Here is a 20,385-nt window from a genome sequence, read left to right on the forward strand (position 1 = left end):
CAGCAGCTGAAATTGACCACAGAATTGATAACGAAATAATTTAGAAAATTGTGAGATCATTTAGGCACCGAAGACGTGTGCAAGGTAATTAAAACCAAACTTCAGGGCAGCGAGGCTTGGCTGCCATTGGCCATTCTGCAGTGGGGTCACTGCTGAAGTTGTATGAAGGCACATGTTCAATTACAGCTGTAATGAGGAACACGGGATGGTTTGATCCTTCATTTGCTGTGCTCATCTCCAGAGGATGCAATTGCCTATATTAGAACAGGAACACAGTCTCTTTTGTGGGGGATAATAAAATAGGTAAGATAATCCGTGCCATGTGAATAGATGGTTGGCATATGGCTTTTCTCTTTGAGTCTAGAACTGTTGTCCTTAGCTGCTATCAAGGAAAAGACAAATGGAAATGTTTACTACTAGCCACGTAGGAATAAGATCAATGCCTCTGATCTCATTAGTCTGATCATGATTATTCCATGTTAGCAAATACATATTGTTCACAAAGGTGTTTTTAGTGGATATTCACTTATAAGGGCATCTTTGTGTTTTGTTGTTTTCTACATCAGCAAAAGAAGAGAAAAATGCTCGTTATAAAGTGTTTTTTTTTTTTTTGTCTCATCCATTGCACACAAAACAGAGTAAGAGATATAAAGCAGTTTTTTTCTTTTTATTTCTTTTTTATTTTACAATGAAAAAAGCAAACGGCATTTCATTTTTAGATTTTATTCTACATGTTGATATACTTGAAAATACTAGTACATATCCTTGAGATAAACTTAAAGGAAGACTTATAACGTCATGTTGTGATATAGGCTAATATATGGTAGGAGGACCACCTTTTGATTTCGTGAAAACTTGCATTCATCTCAATGATCATTCTCTAAAGTCTGCAGAATTACACCGAGCCTGGCTACAGTCAGGGCCCTACTCTTGGCTTTAAAACAAAACAAAAGAAGACAAGACAAATACAATCTTTCCCGTTTAAAAAATGCACTATAGAATAAGATCTTGAAATCTCTGATTTGAATAAATAGGTGAAGGCTAATTAGGACATGTGAAAAAAAATGCAAGATTAGAAGATGCATATTTAAGTCAGTAGTCTCATTTAAATAGATGTAGCTAAGGACCATTTTTGCTTTTGCCCTGCCCAGCACTGCCCTTTGGTGCACTGCATTTCCTTGTTCCTGTCGTGTGGGGTGCAAAACCCGTACCTTGTCAACTCTGGCCGTGTGATTGAAACATCACAAGGCCCGCATCCCTTGTCATACAGATTGCTCTAGAGGTTGGTACGTTATTTAGACGTGGCTGATGCAAGTCATCCTAGGTTGTTTCTATTGTGGGATCTTGAGAAAAAGGCATTGGTGTTGGAAGGAAGTAAATTGGATGCAAGGAATAGCGGAGAACATAAAGCCAGTCAGCGATCAGAGGACATGAGAGCCACAGGGAGCAGATCATAGCTGCTTTGTGTGCAGTGCTGGTGGAACACAGAGCTGCCCAGTATTCCTCCCAAACATCCCTCTTTTTTCTGACTGCTTAGTTTAAGTTGCAGAAGTCCTATCTAGTAAAATAGACAGGAATTCTGAATGAATGTGATATTTGCATGTGAATGGGCTCCTTCTACTGATATCTTTCTTTAAATAGGTCATGGCTTCCTACAGACATCTTTATTTACACAAAATTTGGACTTCACTGATAAAGAAAAGATGAAATGTACTTTTGTGAATACGCCTAAATCCTGAATGAACAACATCAACATTATTAGATCTGTGCAGCACAAATGTTTATCAATTTAAATAGTGTCTGTAATCTCGCTTGGGCCCCGGATCCAAATTATTATGTTGAATTCTTTTCTCTACTTTTCAAATCAAGTTCATGGGCCTACTCTATGCCCTTGAAATCAGATTTCGCAGCCTCCTGGCTTTCCTCCAAAACGTCTCATTGTTTCACAAGCCATCCTTGTTTTCAATTCATCCTTCTCCATCCACTGTGTAAATAGGTGGACCTGCGTACTCAGGAGAAGCCGAACGCATTTGGTTGTTATTAGAGGAAGGATAGCTGCCTCACACATGCAAAACATTAAAGAAATCTTACAAATGTTTGAGCGATGTTTTTTCTGTTGTTGTTGTCGGAGGCTGTGGGGCATTTAACCACATCCTGCCAGGCACACTCGAGCTTCTCTCTGTATTTCCAGGTATCGTTTTAGGCTAATAAAACAAACAAGCACACTATTTTAATTTTCTTTTCCCAGCATTTTTATTCGTTTACTTAAATGGAACATGCTATACACTGTTCAGCCTTTCGGAAGGTGGGAGGAGGGGGGGATTCTATATTGTCACGAGGAGTCCAGCACTCAGATAGACACACATTTGTGGCTGATGTACCTTGACATTGTGTGGGGGTGCGCGGGGGAGCTCCCGAAATAATGATGTTTTTTAAAACATATGTACAATATTCAGGGTGGGCACTGCTTTTCCTTCATTAGCACGATTCAGCTGCAAAAGGGGTCCAGTATTCTGTCTCCATATCGGGCAAAGATGCCATTTTTAATGCAGGAGAATCTCAATACTCCTTATCAGACTCTCTGTGCTCCTGTGTGCGTGTGCGTGCCTGTGTGTGTATTTTGGGGGGAGAAGGAAGGGAGATGTTTTCTATTTTTGGCTTCTGCCAGCTCTGATACATTTTGCCAGAAGCTGTTATAGTGTTTTGAGTTCTATAATGATGACTGCTTACACGGTCTCCTTGGTAATCTAAACGGCCGTGTGAAACACGAGTCCAGCTTGTGCCCTATTTGCTGTTGCCGTGGTTGGTCATCTAATACTGTATTTGTCTCATCCAACATTTAATTCGGGCTGTGGGTGGTCCATCTTCGTATGTCAGGTGCAATTATTATTGTAAAATAAAAGAACCAAGACAATCTAGTTCTGATAGGAATGCATTACACTACAGCTTGCAGACTCAGTTACCAATTAAATGTGAGCATCTAGATTCCAACCACAAACTTAACATTTTTTTTTTTTTAGCATCCCATATGTTTAAAAAGCAAGTTAGAAGCCAGGTACCATGAAAGGCAATGTTAACCATAGCCTATTCACTGTCTCAAATGCATTTCTTTTGAAATACCAACTTTTTTTTAAAAAATGAGAAAAAAAATAAGACCTTTTATAAGATTACTTTACGGGAGAGTTTCTTAAGAAAGCTAATTGTTAAATAACAGATTAAATGGAAGTGCTGGTTAAACATTGACACAATTAAGGTATAAGAAAAAGTCACAAAAACACCAGCCTTGCTAGAAGTTAAACTTTAGTAAAGAGACACATTTAGTGAGCCTTTTTCTTGTACCAAAATACCATGTCCAAACAATAAAGTAAACAGGCCTTTTTAAAACAAGAAGTATGAAGGCAAAACTGCAGCATCAACACACTCTTATAGTTATCACTTGAAACAGTTAGAACAAATAGTCTTTTTCTACATTTTTTAAAATCACTACAGACACTGCAAATAAGGCTTAAGTGTTTATTTAGTGGAGTACAATGTGTGTTGTCCGGTACACTCTTATGTCCTGTTTCCTATACCTGCTCTACCAGAATGAGTTTCGATATGGTTACATTATGGAACCTTCCAAAGCTCTTTGACTTTACAGAGATGTTTTATTTGGTTTTGTAGAGACTAGATTATACAGCTTGAACAGGTTGTTCAGTATATGGTTACACATATACCAGGATATATTTGCTCAGATTAAGCCTCTGGGAGACTGGCACTTTGTACCAAATTCCTCGAGAGTTTCTTTGAGGGAGATGCACAACAGGGACTTATAAAGGGCACTTACTTACAGGGACAGCCTCTTCCTCGCCTACCACTACTGCAGGTGGCAGACAATCGTTAGTCAAAAATGAGGCTAGGCCACTAAGGTGTATTTAACAAACAATTTTCCTTCTTTTATATATCCTTGGAGACCCACTGATGTATCGGAAGGGAAACATTTAGCCTTCTGGTCTATTTCTTAGGAAAGAAAGCCTTAGCAGTGATACATGTTTGTAAATGATGGCAGACATCTGTCACTCATGCCATGCCCCAGCAATGTCGTGGGGGGGGGGGGGTGGTTGACGGTTGTCATCGCAGAGGTACAGATGAAATCAACCAATCGCCCCTGGGCGCACACACACTGCTCCTCCCGTGCCATCTCCTGCTCTCGAAGTGTTTGCCAAGTTCTGAAATCACTTTGTCGTGAACATGCATGTGGTGTGCTGAAGAAAAAGCAAAGGCCAATCAGAGGGCAGCTGCTGAGGACACTCTTTAAAACCCCGAAAGATATTTAACATCCTATTAAATAAATAACTTAGAAGGAAATAGAAAGGGATGAAGGCAGAATGCACAAGCATACCATACTATTTGCTTTGTTAGGACAGTTTTACACTAACACGTGTACATCTTTTAACCCTACCCAATGCTCCACGATGCCACGCCCAAAGCTCCTTTGGTTGTGCACAGAACATGACCCAAGTGCTTTCCAGTAAATGCTTGCATGTCTTCCTGCTCATTGAATCACTCGGCTGGAATGAGCAACGAAAGTCTTTGACATGAGTTCATATTCCATAAATAACTTCTCTGAAGATCATTCAACAGATTGTTCCGTGTCCTTTAAGTTCTACCTCAGAGGTTAAAAAACAAAACACAAAAACAAACATAAACAAAAACTTAACCAAAAAAAAAAAACCCCAGCCACAATGTTGTTCATTTAGGAGTAACTTCTATTCCACTTGATCCGCCTCTATCTGGATTATAAGGCATGACACAGAACTAACGAAAGGAACATCATACATCAGCAGTTTGTACAAAAGCCTTAACAGACTTCCTTTCTGTCAAGCAAGCAGACGCCTGCCATGCGTCTTTGCCTGTCGAGCTGCTGTGTTCATGAAGAATACCCACTCTTCCTGGCCAAAGAGCCTTCGGTTCCATGGCACCCACAAGCACTGGCTGCCTCTATGAGTGCACCACCATTGGAAGGAAATGAGCGGAGGTGTTTTTCCTTCGAGTTTTCTGTCCTCTCCTGGGAGCTCCTTTTCCATTCAACGCCACGTACATCTGTCTCCCATTGTGCTGCCAGTTGAAGGATGCGTAGGTGTTGTATCCATTTTCCTCGATTCTCTCCTTCAGCTTACAGTCATTGTTAAATTCTTTCTGCAAAGAAAAACCCCAAATCTCTTATTCTTATGTTAATGTACTTGGTTCCCTTGGCCTGGAGCCAGCTGTAGACCCCCAATTCAGGGGATTTGTGTGCTGTTGACATTTGTAGGCAAGGTGTGTACTTAATAACACAAATTCAACAGCAGGGGGTAAAACTCATAACTCATAACTACAAAGCAGATTCTACGTGTGAAGACAGATTATTTACTTTAATCGATCATCATAGACACATACTGAGACCCTTTTACAAAGAAGGCATGCCATGAATATGATGTGGTTTAAGTGCCTAGAATGATTATTCTGAAATAGACATTCAACTAACAGTATTTGTGATGAGTCAATGATCAAGAATAGTGTTATTATTTCTTCGAACCCCTCGCCCTCAAGAGTAATGACTAGGGTGCCTCATGGGTAAAATTGAATTATAAGAAAAAGGTAGGTTTTTCAAGTTTTTAAACTTTACTTACCTATAAATCCACAATAAACACACCCACATTGATGAGAAAGAAGTTCTCATAATATTTCTAGATAACCATGCGGCCAGGGGAGAAATGAGTGTGCTTTTCTCTCTTCTAAACACCAGATTTCTCACTTTTGTAAAATTATTTACAATTGTCCATAATTGGGAATTTTGATAGGTTTTATTCTGAGATTTAGGACAACTAGGACATGGAACGCTTTACTTTGTGAATTACCATATCAAAGAAATTATAAATATGGTGCCTAGCACTGGCAATGTTGTATAACCCTGAAGACTTTGATCTTGGGAAATTCCACTCTATAGCTATAGTGCTTTGGCTTTGTTTCAAGTGACCATGTGTTTTTAAGGGGATCTTTTGGGACAAGGATTGATGTCTTATTCATTCCATAAATCCAGGATCTCACTCTGGAGTTAATAATGAAGGGGAGGTGCCTCACTAATTTCTAGACCCTGGCTTCAAAAATGTCCTTCTTTCCTTATACCCCAACTAACACAGTCAAGAAGTTAAGACTAGGGGCTTTTGCTCTCCTGGTTCTACCTTCTCCATCCAAACCAATGGCAATGTAGGCATCTTTCAGTTGAGAGGTCTACTGGGCAGTTCAAATAGTTTCTCTCACCTCAGTACTTTTTGAAATTTCTACTTAATTTATAACTCTTGAACATCTGTATATTTAAACATCCAGGTTTCTGTGGGCTAGTGAATATTAGCAGAATCATCATAAATAGTTAGTTTATGTTAATGTGGTTAGTTTAAGCTTTGTTACCTGGAATTAATTTATCCTATGTGCTTCTCTTCTATAAAGTAATATTTAAATGTGGTTTTCAAAGCAGATATGATTTTTTACATGCATAATTACATTCATTTCACTAAATGGGGTGCAGTTTAGAGACTGGGAGGACAGAGAAAGTTTTGGAAAATTTTATATTTTAAAGAGGCTGTGTAGAAAAGAATTTTTTCTCCTCACAAAAATGTTATACAACAATTTTTCTTAAAGTGAGGTACACCTGTAGCAGACTCCTCATCTCAGGCTTTTTTAATATTTAGACTGTAGCTCACATGCTATATCAGATTCTCCACAGGAGGCCTCAGGAATCTATCATTTATAGCATTTAGGTAAATCGTGTTAACATGTTTTTTTTTTTTTTTTTTAATCTAGGCAAGAGCAAGATCTTAAAGAAGAGACTGAGTTTAGAAAAATGTTTTGAGTTTCTTTTTTTTACATTTTACCCCTCAATCTAAACTCATATTAGCTGGCTTTATAGCATTGGTTTTGACTGAGTGTGCATATTAGTAGCTCTTTAGGGAATATACATACACTTGGTCCTCTTACTCAGCAATTCTGCTAATAGTACATTAAGGAGAGACCTGAGCACATTCATTGAAAAGAAAAAGAAAAAATGCCTCGAAGATGAGTATGGGGTTTGAATAGAAAAACTTTCTCAAATACTCTATTACTCTTCTAGGCTCATTTGTAGAGCAACATATATTGGAAATTTTCAAGTAAAATTTCTCTGACTCCCCCAACCTCACCCAAGGGTACCGACCCAACATATGTCTGACTTTCCAATCATAAGTGGACCTGATATGAATGAAATACAAGGCTGTTCTATCCCCAGACCAATTTTGAAATCAAGTTCCAATGATTCTCAAATTGTGGTTCCCAAACCACTAGCATCAGGAGCACCCGTGACCTTGTTAAAAGGGCAAATTCTTAGATCCTACGCAGACGTACTAAATCAGAAAATCTGCGAGTGTGTTTTCATAAGCCCAGTGATTTGAACACATGGTCAAGTTTGAGAGCTACTGGCACTCCCATCTTTATGTTCATTAACAAAAGAAGTTTATGTACACATTTTAAAGTAGCATTTCCTGATTCTGGCTATGGGGCACCAGGATGTACATAATCAAAGACCAGCTGGAAACCAGGTCCATAATGGAGTTAATCACTCTTGTCTGGGTAGACAAAATTCTGGAGTTGATTGCATGGCACACAAAATGATAAATTTTTTGATATGTCTCCCCATTCCAGATATTAACAGAATACAAAACGCCCAAGTCTCTATTCCATCTCCAGCTCCAACACATACACATTATATGGTTTTCTACTCAAGATTTTTGTTCTCATTGATCCTTTCTAAGTTGTCTGCAGTGCCTGCGCCAGTTTGACCAGATGCTTTCGTGCGAGTCTGACTGGTGAGCAATCCAGAACACTGGCTGGTGGATGCCAGCATCAGCCTGTGCGGTAGGCTAATGGGTGAACAACAGAGGAGATTATAGAGTTGGAAGAGCAACCCTGCCAGCCCTTGAAACTGTGCTGAGCAGCCCACTGTGGCTCTATTTACTAGCAATGGAACGATAACAAAGCTATTCAAGGTCTTTGGGAAACAGTCCAAAACTGTGGTACTAATTTACTGCAGCGAATTTTGAAAATAAAAGCAGAATACTTACTGAGCCATAGAGTCTCCCCTTCTTGTTCATGGCTAAATAATAGTTGCTGTTAATGGCTTTAACTGCAACAACTCCGATTTCAACTGAAGTTATCTTCAGGATACCTGAAACACACAATCACAAAAGGCTACATTACAAGGAGTCACATAAATTCATTTGAGAGAAAGAAAAATGAGAAGAAATGACTGAGTTTATTTTTGATGGTTCTAAATCAAATTTCTTTTTTAAAATTGGAAATAAAATGCCAACTTCTTTCAATGTGCCTAAAAACCCAGAAGCTGTATAAAAACAGGTAGTAGTTCTTTAAAAGAATTCCCCTGTATTTTACTCTGAGCATATGGGGAAATATTGTTTTAATTAAAATGCTTCCTTTGCTAACTCTGCATTTTCAACCCCATAAATATTGAAACAACTCTACTCATCTTAGTCTAGATTTCACAAAAACTTATCAGAGCACACATCTGTATTATGGTATTAAATTAAATCTGTAGCATATGTCAGTAATATGTCAGATTTGCCTCAATCTGTAAAAACAGTGGTAAACTATTTCTTCTTTGTAGGGCAGTTAGATAAACTAAATCTTTTGGCTACATGTAACTGATAAATTGATCTTCGGTAAATGTGTTGACATTTTGAGGTACAGAGTGACTAATCCCACACCCACATTATCTTTAACACAGCAGGATCATGACTCTGGTTTGGGAGGAAATCCATCAGCATTTTTTAAAGTTTTCTTTATTTTTCTGGAAAGAATAAAAAAATTAAGTTTTCTGTGTGTTTTTTTTATAGTTTATTTTTGTTTTGTTTTGTCTTGTTTTCTGGAAAGAGTGAAAAACGGAGGAAATTCATAACTGATAGATGAGACCTTTTCCCCTAATATACGAGTTTCGGTTGGTGCATCTAAAGATACTTTTATCTGAAAAGTTTCTTAGAGAAAAGGCATTTGATAGTCCGGGTTAAGTAGGTCTTGGGTACTCACTACTTCTTATGTTGTGACTCTTTGGAAAGCTCTCTCAGTGTAGGAAGCTGCACTGTGATGATCAGACACCTATGGATCCAGAGCGGCTGGGTCTGAATCCCGGCTTCGCATTTCCTGGGCTATGGCTGTAGCAGATGTCCCTGAACTGCCTGGCATCTCAATTTCATTTGTAAAATGGGCAACCTAAGAGTAGCTCCCTCATAGTCCTGTTGTGAGGATTAAATCAGAGATACATATGAAATAATTAAAACTTGCTTAGAGCTTAGTGACTTCCTAATTATAATTAGAGGAAAGCTTTCCCTCTAAGAGTTCTAGATCTTGGAACTTCTTTCTGAACAGAACACACAAATTCCTACTGACTTAGCCCATACAATCTGGAAGCTGATCATATGCTATTGTTCATCATATATTCCTTAGCATAAGAAATACCATCCTGAATAGGACTGATAAACTGTGTATTTATACTCTTCCCAATAGGAAAGAGTGGCTTGTTTTCAAGACATGAAAGACTGCCTTTCTTTCACACATTGATGAGCCATGTGGAGGTCAATAGACATGCTTTCATTGCCCCATGCAAAGTTGGCATAATCAGAAAGACTTGTGCCAGAACTACATGTCAGGGACCATTCTGTTTAGGTATCCTGAAGGAAGCCTCCGGCCTGACACAGCACTCTCTCTCATTATTAGAGCGAGATAGATTTTTATTGGCAAACCCAAACTAAGGAAAGATGATGAAGGATGAAGGAGACTTTTAACATCCATTTTCTTTATGCTGGTAGTTCCCTTAAGGTATGAACTCCTTCACACACATGCATTTACACATTGTAAGACATACTTTTTTTGCAGTTTATTTCTTTAGTTCTCATAACAATCCTACAAGGAGGTATTGCTATTTTCAGTTGTAGATGAAAAAAATGGAGGATACTGAGGTTGTATAATTCACATCTAAGGTCATAAAACAACACAGGCCAGGAATGATGGATCCAACATTTGAATCTTGGCTTTTAGAATATCTTGCTCAGAATCTCTGACTATTTTGCCTCTACATCATATCTCCTTTCTCTTTCATGTTTTAGGAATCTTGTTGGAAAACCATCTGACAAAATGACTCATCAAGATAATAGTGTTTAACAGGAATACCACAGAGAACATGTCTGATTTTGAGAAAAAGAAATCTAATGGACTTTATGTCATAAGCAGAAGATATGGAGCAAGGCAGATGCTAGGAATCTTGGACAAAATATTTAGGCTGCTATTTACTTTGCCTGCTCAAGAGGAAATGTAAACACTGCCAGTAAGTTGCAAGGTGTTCCCTAAGTATGTATGATTTTGTAACTGGAAACTGTTAGAATGGAAAGGAATGAAGGATGATTTTAGCAAAGACTTTAAGGTGGGATTAAGCTATAGTAACAGACTAAGTTGGGAACAGAAAACATATTGTGATATAAATATTACTAAATTCTTGACTGGTTATTTTGAGAGTGTATTGCACATGGTAGATCATAGTTAGCTTGGAAATCTGTGCGTTTCATTCTGCTTTGCACAAAATAGGAACTCAATATTCAAGAAATTCATCAATCAATTAACCACTTATCCCACTCTATGACTAGTTAGAGCTATCCTGGAAAGGTTCAGACTACTTCAAAATAGAAAGAGGGAAGATGTAGGTGATGTAAGATTCATTCAAATTCTGAAAATAATTTTTTGGATACATCATATGTCAGTTAGTCATAATTTGATAATCTTGTGGGCGATGGACAATGACTGTCTTTGTTAGAAATATCTGTGAATGTGAGAGTGATTTTCTGAGAAACTCAAGTCCAGAGGACTTCTCTATTTTTCATAAATAATATCTCAAGTGTTCTCTGTTCTTTGATGAGCATGATCAAGTTTGCCTATACAAGTATTTTTGGAAAAGACCAATAGAATTTTGTTTGACAATTTTTTGATTAATAACTTACAGTTTTGTATGTGTATACCTTGATATAAATTTAAATGCCAATTAAAGGACAGCATCCTTGGAGAAATTAAGGGAACAGTATACAGAATCTCTCTGTATTTCTCACAACTGATGTGAATCTACAGTTATCTTAAAATTAAACTTATAAAAAAGCACTGTTTTTTCCCTAAAAGAAACTAGCACCTGAAAATTATATCATCAACAGAAAGAAAATAAATTATATTTCCCATTCATATAATTTAGATATTTTATAAATTTAGACATTCTAATAGTTAAATTCTGTTATTTACATTAATTTGTAACCACATCAGTTTTGCTATCTCTCAAAAGATGAATATGATAGGTGGAATTGCAAATCAGTTTAAGGGCTTTTGAACAGTTTCATACATAGGAGGACCTATGAGGAGAAGGACTCCCTTTTAGGAAATGATAAAAAGTCAAGTTGTGGCTTTCCTCTTGCAAAGTCTATGTTTTATTGAGAATATAAGACAAATGCAGAGACAATTCCAGTAAAACATATGAAGTGATAGTGAGTACTTAAATGGAAAACAAGGGAGAAAAAGATGAAGGCAGTTCATACTAGTTGAGGTTCCAAGGCAGACCAACTATGGGAAATGAAACCTGAATTGAGTAAGAGATAACCAAGGAAAAGGGGAAGACATAAGCAAAAACATTATGGTGAACAATATGGTGTTTTCAGAAACAAAATTATAAGTTTTGTTTATCAATTAGAGTAAAAGGAACAAGGCAGGAAGTTATAAGAAGTAAAGTTAGGGAGTTAAGTCAGACTTAAGTTATCAAGAATCTTGTAGGGAATTTAGGCAAATAGGAAGTATTTTACATAAAACATATAACTTTTTAAAGAACATATTAGAAAAATCCAACATTTATAAAATCCCTTTTAGTAAATAATAGCAATCTGTAAAGTTTATTCTGAATTATATTTGAAATCCTAACTAGCAAAGCTTGATAATCAACATTACAAAGTGATTGTGACATCAATCAGCTCCTATTAATGGGCAAATTATACCTAATGATGCATCATCACGATAGCAATGGGAAGGATTTTGTAAACTGTTCCAAATGGAAATAACCTAATAGTTGTAATTTTCATGTAAGTCATCTTTTCTTTGAAATTGCAGGGCGTGCTATGTTTTGATGAATGCTTGAGTAATAAATCTAAGGCGGTGGACATTCACAAGTATCTTTCCTAGCTTATGATTTTTATTTCTGACCCATTTTCTCCCCAGCATGTCATTGAACCAAGATGATTTGGGCTATTAGGATAAACAAGCTATTGTACCGAATAGTAAATTTCTCCTTAAGTATTTTTTTCATGGACACAACAGGAGAAAGTAAAAGACAAATAAAACTTTAATAAAATGGATAGATGGGTAAGGTAGATGTAAACAATAAATGCAAAGTCCTATTAATCTTTTTTAGAAAACAGAATATGAAGAAAAGAAGGAATCCTAAAGATGGTTAAGTACAAATGTGCAAGGTTTGTGTTGGCTCTCACTCTGGAGGGGGCAAAGACAAACAACACACAGTCTTTATATTCAAGGAGTTTTAAAGCTGAGTAGGATAATGACACAAAAGCTAAAGTAATTGCAAAAAAATATAGTAAGTGCTATATCAGAGGGAAAAATGTACTGTTATGGCTTTAAGTAGCAAAGAAGTCATCCTAAAAAAGATGTTGGTATTTGAAGTGAGCCTTTCATGAGTAGGATTTTAATAGGTGGGGATTTCTAAGGTTGAGGGGAATATTCTGGGCAGAGAAAAGTAAATGAGTAAAAACAGGCGCAAGGAGGGAAGAGAGCTCGGCATATGCATGAACAACAGTTGACTTTACCACCAACTGCTCTGAGTGGGGCCACTATCCGTAAAAGTGATGGCTCTACTTTGTTGAGTAACAGAGGTGCTTTCTTGTTACTTTTTTTTGGAAAAGGAATCTACTTTTCAAAAAATCAGTTGTGAAGCTTGGAAGCAGCTCAATAGATGTCAAAACCTCACGAATTCAGAATCAGTCACGTCTGTTATTTTTCTCTAAACTTTTTAACTCAAAATAGATTATAATGCTATATAGTCAATGTGCTGAAATATATCATGGTTAGTAAAATGCAATACACAGATTCTAACATCTCTAAATTAATCCCCCCTCTCATAGTTTCTTAAAAAGATTGGTTATATTCTAATATAAAAAAAAAACATTGAGCTCCTTGCACTTGTCTCTTTTACATTATATGCCTCAGAGAGTGTGTGGCCAAACCGAAGAGTGTGGGGCTACAAGGCTCCCAATGTGCTCTTCCTTCAGAATCACTGTGGGTCTTATCTCTTTGAACCACAATTGCAGTGGTCTTTGGTTATTTATTTAAAAACAGTGCATAATTCATAATATGTATTCATATATATTTACTGAATAAATAAATGAATCAATGAGTGGTCTAATGACTGGCTGAGTACAAGAAAACTGGGTATTTATTAAATACAGGCTTTTTGCTCTTGTCACTAGAATCGTATTTGTAAAATCTTGAGATGCATTAATATCTCCACATTCAATGAAAATGAAACCAAAGTAAAAGGAAATGTCAACATGTTGCATGCTTCAAAGGAAAACTCAAGGAATTACAAAATATAAATATTTAAAAATTATTTCTAGGGAAATTCTTATAATCTGAAATTCCTTTAAATTTTCTAAATAAGAGGTGTATGGCTCTGCAACTATTTATTATTAAATTGTGAGGAAAAGATTCTCAAACATGGATCAAAAAGGCTATCTAGGGTGTGAGGTCTCCAGTCAAGGCAACAGTCTAGGTGAAGAAAGCACTATTTGGCCTAGCCTTAGTGGCTCAGTGGATGAGTGCTGATCTATGAATCAGACGGTCAAGATTTAATTCCTGGTCAGGGCACATATCGGGCTGCAGGCTTCATCCCCAGTAGGAGGCGCGCAGGAGGTGGCTGATTGATGTCTCTCATCACTGATGTTTCTATCTCTCCCTCTCCCTTCCTCTCTGAAACCAATAAAATGTATATATATATATATATATTTAAAAGCCCCATTTGGAGTAAATTGAATTTAATGACAGTAGTAGCACAGAAATCAAGAACTGACCCAGTGTGGCTCTTATGTGTCATAGGCTTTCGTGTCTCAGTTAACAGTCACAGTGACTGTTAAATATTATGTTCTTAAAATGTTGACCCTGAGCCTTGGAGAAACTAAGTGAATTGCTGAACACATACTCACTGCATAGTATAAATTTGGTGTTTGGATCCAAAGCCCATTCTCTTTCCAGTGCATCGAAGGCTTTGCTAAATAAACTTGAAGATAGCAATATGACAAAAGCAATGATAAAGAAAGTTTTATCTTTTTAAAATACTTTTCCCCTTATTATAGCAAACACTTGATTTTTAGATTTCAAAAGTATTTTAGAGAAACATATACTTTTGTCAACACAAAGGGATTAACTTTTACTTAGTTTAATTTTCTAGGTAACTAAAGTATGATAGATCTTACACTTTAAGTTCCAAATTATTTTTTTAATAAAGTTCACTCATTTCTTTGTTCATATGTAGAGATGATAATCAAAATTCACTGCTTTTCTTTTTAAAAAAATATATATTTTATTGATTTTTTTACAGAGAGGAAGAGATAGGGATAGTTAGAAACATCAATGATAAAGAATCATCAATCAGATGCCTCTTGCACACCCCCTCCTAGGGCTGTGCCAGCAACCAAGGTACATGCCCTTGACTGAAATCAAACCTGGGACCCTTCAGTCCGCAGGCCAACGCTCTTTCCACTGAGCCAAACCGGTTTCAACTCACTGCTTTTCTTGAGGACTCGGTATCATCATCAAAATTAGGTCTGATGACTTTACTGTGAAAGTAGAATGCTCTCAGGAGCGGATACATTAGCATGTAATCTTGCTAGAATTGAGTCAAAATATGGGAAAATTTTGGTTATATTCTTTTCTGAATACAGGACATGAGTTTTTTTTTTGTTTTTTTTTTTTTTTTTGTAGCAATCCTAATATCTCTTTTGTAGAGTTTCTTGGATATATTCCAAGAGTGGACATCTATGCAAATGTGATGTTAAACTCCAGGAGAAACATAAAAATATCTAGCTTTATGTCTCACACCAACTGTATTAGTTTTATCTTTCATGTCTATGATAAAGCAAATGTAACTTTTCCTTTTGTAAAAATAATAATAGATCATTTGCAAATGCTTAAATTTGCTTCATAAATACTGGTATTGAAAAAATTAAACAACAATGATTTTTTTCAGCTGGTAGTTAATTCATTGACACCCTCGAATTTGTTAAAAACCTGATTCTACTCATGGTTCTTGACAGTAAAATTCTACTTTAGTTTTAGGAAGTCCAGTAGATTCTGGGCTTACATGATCATGGCTAGATAAACATATAGTTTTCAATATCTAAATAATTTCCATGATAATAATTAGACATAATTTCAAATAACAAAAGTTTTCATCTTTCTTTAATGCAAAACAGAACTAAATTAAATGTAGCCTCAAAAACACTATGTGAGCTGTTGGACTTCTACCTCCCAAACACACAGCATGCAAAGGACCTTCCTGAATGCTGTGCTTAGACACTTGCTGGACTTTAGCTTGGCTTCCATCTGAACCAAGCTGTGCCACTAAATGTACCCTGCGGGCCCTCGCTTCCCCCCTCCTCCCTGTCCTAATGCTGAGCTCTACTTGAGAAAATTAAATGATACCAAACTGCAAATTGTGCATTGTGGCAACCCCCCTTGTCAAACCATCTCCAGTGATCCTCCATTACCCCATTCTATAAGTTTTCATTTCCACATAGCCTCTAGTCAGTTTCTTTTGTCCCACCCTTTTCAATTCCCCATAATCCCTCTTGGCTCCCTACCTATTCTTCCTTAAAATTTTTAGCCACCTCTTTCTTAGATGAGTTGAGCTCCGTGAATACTGCAGTCTCTTTCCCTCACTGCAGTAGTCTGAACAAAATATGCTTTGGCCCTGGAACAAGCATGTGGTGCTGGGTTTGGGTTTGACAAATGTAATTGTCAAGCACAGTGGCAAATTCTAAAACTTTTCTCAAATTGAGCTCATAAAAGATGGTGGAGATGCTGGAGCAGAAAACTACCACTGAATACCTGGGTAGCACGTGCCCAGTAAAATATTCCACAAGTGGGACATGTAAAAAAAGAAAGAAAGAAAAGAAAATGGGAAGGAAAAGACCTGGCTGGGGGGGAACAGAACTATGAGATAACAGAACTAGAACTATGTATATCTTAGCTTAAGGACCCCACACATTTTAAAGCTATATAGGATTGCTTATATGCTTGATTCAACAATTTCAAAAACTTCATCTAGATCTAGCTTAACTGTCTAGGAAGAGTGTCAAAATGTACCTAGCTAACTTTCGTATTGCCTACATATTTCCCTGTTTCATTTCTGTTCACTCTACTGCCCCATGTCTGTTTGTCTCTCTTCCTCCCCTCTCTTTCTTGGCTTACATCTCAGCTCTGCTATTTAACTACCCGTGTCACCTTGGTTAAGTCCCTTATACTCCTGGAGTCCTAGTTCTCACATCTCAGTTCTGCTACTTAACTAGTTGGGTCACCTTGGAAAAGTCCATTATATTCCCAGAGTTTTTGTTTCCTTGGGCTAATTGCCTGTAGCTCACAGGATTGTTCAGAATCTCAGTTGTGGAAATTGGACAGGTATTTACTCTCTGCTGAACCAGGAATGCTGGAAAGTTAATCAGTCTTTTATACCAGTGGTTCTCAAACTTGAGCATGTGTAAGAATCATCTGGAAGGTGCCAGATAATCTGACTTTCCAGCAATTTCCCAGGCTGTGATGATTCTGCTGGTCCAAGGACCACACACTGTTCTATAAACTATGACTCAGAGATACAGCAGGCCTTTGATATAAAAAAGTATTGACAGAAACATGTGCAGAGAAGCAGAGCCACAAATAGGAATAGACACAAATAATTGTAGCAGCTTAACATCAAAGAAAATTTTGTAAAAAATGTGCAAAGAAGTACTGGGTTTTGTCCTGCTTGTTTTTGATAATGTGGGACTTTTAACCTCTGCATAATTGTGATATATGGACTTGGAATTTGTTTACAAATATATTACGTTGTTGTCCATAGTCAGTTTTTCAGACTTGCAATGAGATTATTATCAGACTCTTTATTGTCCTCTACTTAATAAGAGTGTGGAAGTATTGGTGGAAATCTAAGTGCCTTCAACTACTCCTTGAAGTAACTTATAGACATTCTTATAGGACTAATTGTGTTGATAATTCAGGAATTACAAGTCTATAAGGCCCCCTTAGTGCTATTTTCAGGCCAAGAAATTGCTATAAACCAGTAGGGATTCACTTGATCACCTACCCTCCACCCAAAATTAAAGGCATATGCTTGCTTCAGAATGATCTCACCAGCTTTGAAAGGAGGATACCAGAGTGGGCTAATCATTAATGTATGTCTGGTCTACCTTGTACTATTATAGACTCTGACTGCCTGTTCAGCATAATGCAATAGAGCTATTTAGTTTCTCTGTTAGCCACAGTTCTTTCAGATACCCTTGACATTCATTTAAAATTGCAGATGGAAACAGGACCTGTGTTCACAGACTATCCTGATCGCTTCTATATAAGAAGATACATCTTCCCCAATATGCTAAAGACCTAAATGACCTTTTACAGTCTCACCTGGTATTTCAAGTAATAGAATAAGTGTAGTGATTAAGTTGACTTTATTGATATGCACAGTGGCAAATTCTAAAACTTCTCTCAAATTTTAATGTAACCAGTGTCATTGATCTAACTTTAAAAGTATTAGAAACTAACAATGCAGTCTATGAACAATATTCCTGTGTTGCAGTTAATTGTTAAAGTGTGTTAAAGATTAATGTCTTAGGACATTTTTATTGCAATTAAAAAGAGACTCTGGGTTCTTCAATGTTGATCATTAGTCACTGAGCCTTGGAAGGATATTCTACCATTCTGTATAGGAAGGAAGAGTTTTAAATTCCAACTATGTGAAAATGAGAGACAGTCACTTGCAATGTTATTGCTGTTAGAAACATCTATAAAGAATTCAGAATGATACTAGAAAGGTATTATGCTTTAGTGCAAGCCAACCAACTCCCTAAATTAGAGCTACTGTGATCAGGAGGCATATCGATTGTGTGAAAATTTCCCCGTCCCCCCAAAATACTAAGTCATCATAATTATCTTGAGAAATATTCCATATGCAATCAAAACTTATAGTCAAGTCTAATGCAGAGCACAGATTTCAAAGCCTCAAAATCAACTAAAATTACTAAGTTAGAAAACCTAGTCTAGTTCATTTAGTGAGAAAAGTTCAGATCATGTAAGGCTTAAGATAAAGCTGGGTTTTTAGTAAATTGTAGATTCAGAGATGAGCTTGTTGAAATCTGGAGAGTGTTTGGTGCCTCTCTGATTCCTTGCTGTCACAGATGACACCTAGAAACCAGGGACAACGAGGGACTTAAACAAGCACCTCTGGAAGATTACAGCCTGGAATAAATAGTACATGATTTTTTTCTAGCCCACAATGAGGCTCCTTTAAACATTGATACACTGTTGGCAACCCGGGAAAGATTTTATATCTACTTAATGTTTCATAGGCTAATTTATCTTTTCATTACACAGAAACGACTCATCTTAGTTGAGCTCAACCACTGCATTTAATAACTAAGGGGGAAAAAATTCAAATGCCAACATAAAGGGTTCTAGGAATTACTCCATGGAATCTTTCACTAAATGATCATCACGTCAATATAGATAATTACTTTAAAGATATTCCTATAAAATGTCTATCACATTTGCTCAAGCTCTTATGACCTTCTTTAGGGTAACCAAATATAACATAGAGTATCTTTTCCCCTTAGTTTAATGAAAAGAATAAAATGGGTCAATAGAACACATCTTGGGTTTTTGGCAAGGAAAAATCCTTACTCGATGCATTGAAGTATTCACAAATCAGCTAAGCCTGAACATCCCTCAATTGTTTCAAATGCTGAATGTACGTTAAGCCTTAAGGTGCAAGCTTCAGGCTCACTCTGAACATGTATATTGTAAATTTGTCAATCTTTCTTCATAGAATGGAATCCTATATAATAAAAGGCTAATATGCAAATTGACTGAATGGAAAAATGACCAGTCATTATGATGTGCACTGACCACCAGGAGGCAGATGTTCAATACAGGAACTGCCCCCTGGTGGTCAGTGCACTCCCTTAGGCAGGATCACTCAGCCAGAAGCCAGGCTCAGGGCTGGCGAGCACAGTAGGGGTGGCAGGAGCCTCTCCTACCTCCATGGCAGTCAGACATCCCCCGAGGGCTCCCTGTCTGTGAGAGGGTGCAGGCTGGGCTGAGGGACCCCCCCCCCCCCAAGTGCACAAATTTCGTGCACTGGACCTCTAGTAATATATAACCAGCTTCTTTAACTCTTTCAAAGATTATTTCCATAGTTACTTAGAGAGTGGATAATTATACTACTTGCTAAGAAATATAAATATTACCATTGGTGTGTGTATTCTTTATTTAATTGTGCAAAAGACAAGTAACCCAATATCTTATTGCACTTTTCTTGCAAATGAAATGTGACTCTGGGTTCTTCCAACTTAACACTGGTTAAGTTGCCATATACTAGTATAAAATTACGTTTCTATAACTCATGATATTGAAATAAGAAATTCTGCCTTCGGCTGAAAAGGGGAAGTTTAACCAAGACACTCATGAAAATCATGGTCCCCTCAACTGAAGACTGCCCTCCTTTGGCATACAACAAGGCGGAAATGATCCTTTATGCTTAAAGTTCATGGAAATGCCCTATCATTGCCATAACACACAGCTAACAAAGAAAACAGACCTCTGGGGTTGGCACTGGAAAGAAAACAGCATCACATTCATTTCTAATCACTAGTCAACCACACTGCCAGTATTTTGCAGAGTACATTGGAGGGGAGACTTTCATAGAAGTCAATTTAAAGTTTTGTTTTCTTTCTGGCACTTAAACATTATATTTTGAGACAGTACGAAAGCAATATTAAAACTCAGTATAAGAGTCAAATATTCTAGCATAGGCAACATGGGAAAAGCAATATTGGGCTAGGAAGAGATTAATTAGATACTATGACCTTAACCACATGTGGGTAAAAGGAAGGTAGTATTCTTCTTTAATGAGAAGCAGCTACAGATTGATATTAGATCCAACATATATACTTTATTGTTCTTTGTAGTTATACATGGAAAATGGAATGCTATCTGTGTTTTAACTCTCAACGAACATTTTTCATT

General features: G+C 37.0%; 1 protein-coding gene across 1 annotated transcript in view; it reads right to left on the minus strand.

Annotated features, from left to right (window-relative positions):
- Positions 1–685: 685 nt before the first annotated feature.
- FGF10 (fibroblast growth factor 10) overlaps positions 686–20,385 on the minus strand; it is a 77,237-nt gene continuing 57,537 nt past the window's right edge. The window contains exons 2-3 of the mRNA XM_084881709.1: positions 8,115–8,218; positions 686–5,178 (exon numbers count right to left, since the gene is read on the minus strand). Of these exons, the coding sequence (XP_084737835.1) occupies positions 4,981–5,178; positions 8,115–8,218 (302 nt within the window). The 3' untranslated portion in view covers positions 686–4,980. The remainder of the gene's footprint in view (positions 5,179–8,114; positions 8,219–20,385) is intronic.

Source organism: Pipistrellus hanaki, assembly GCF_964339955.1.
Source record: "Pipistrellus hanaki genome assembly, chromosome: 4".
Classification (NCBI taxonomy): domain Eukaryota; kingdom Metazoa; phylum Chordata; class Mammalia; order Chiroptera; family Vespertilionidae; genus Pipistrellus; species Pipistrellus hanaki.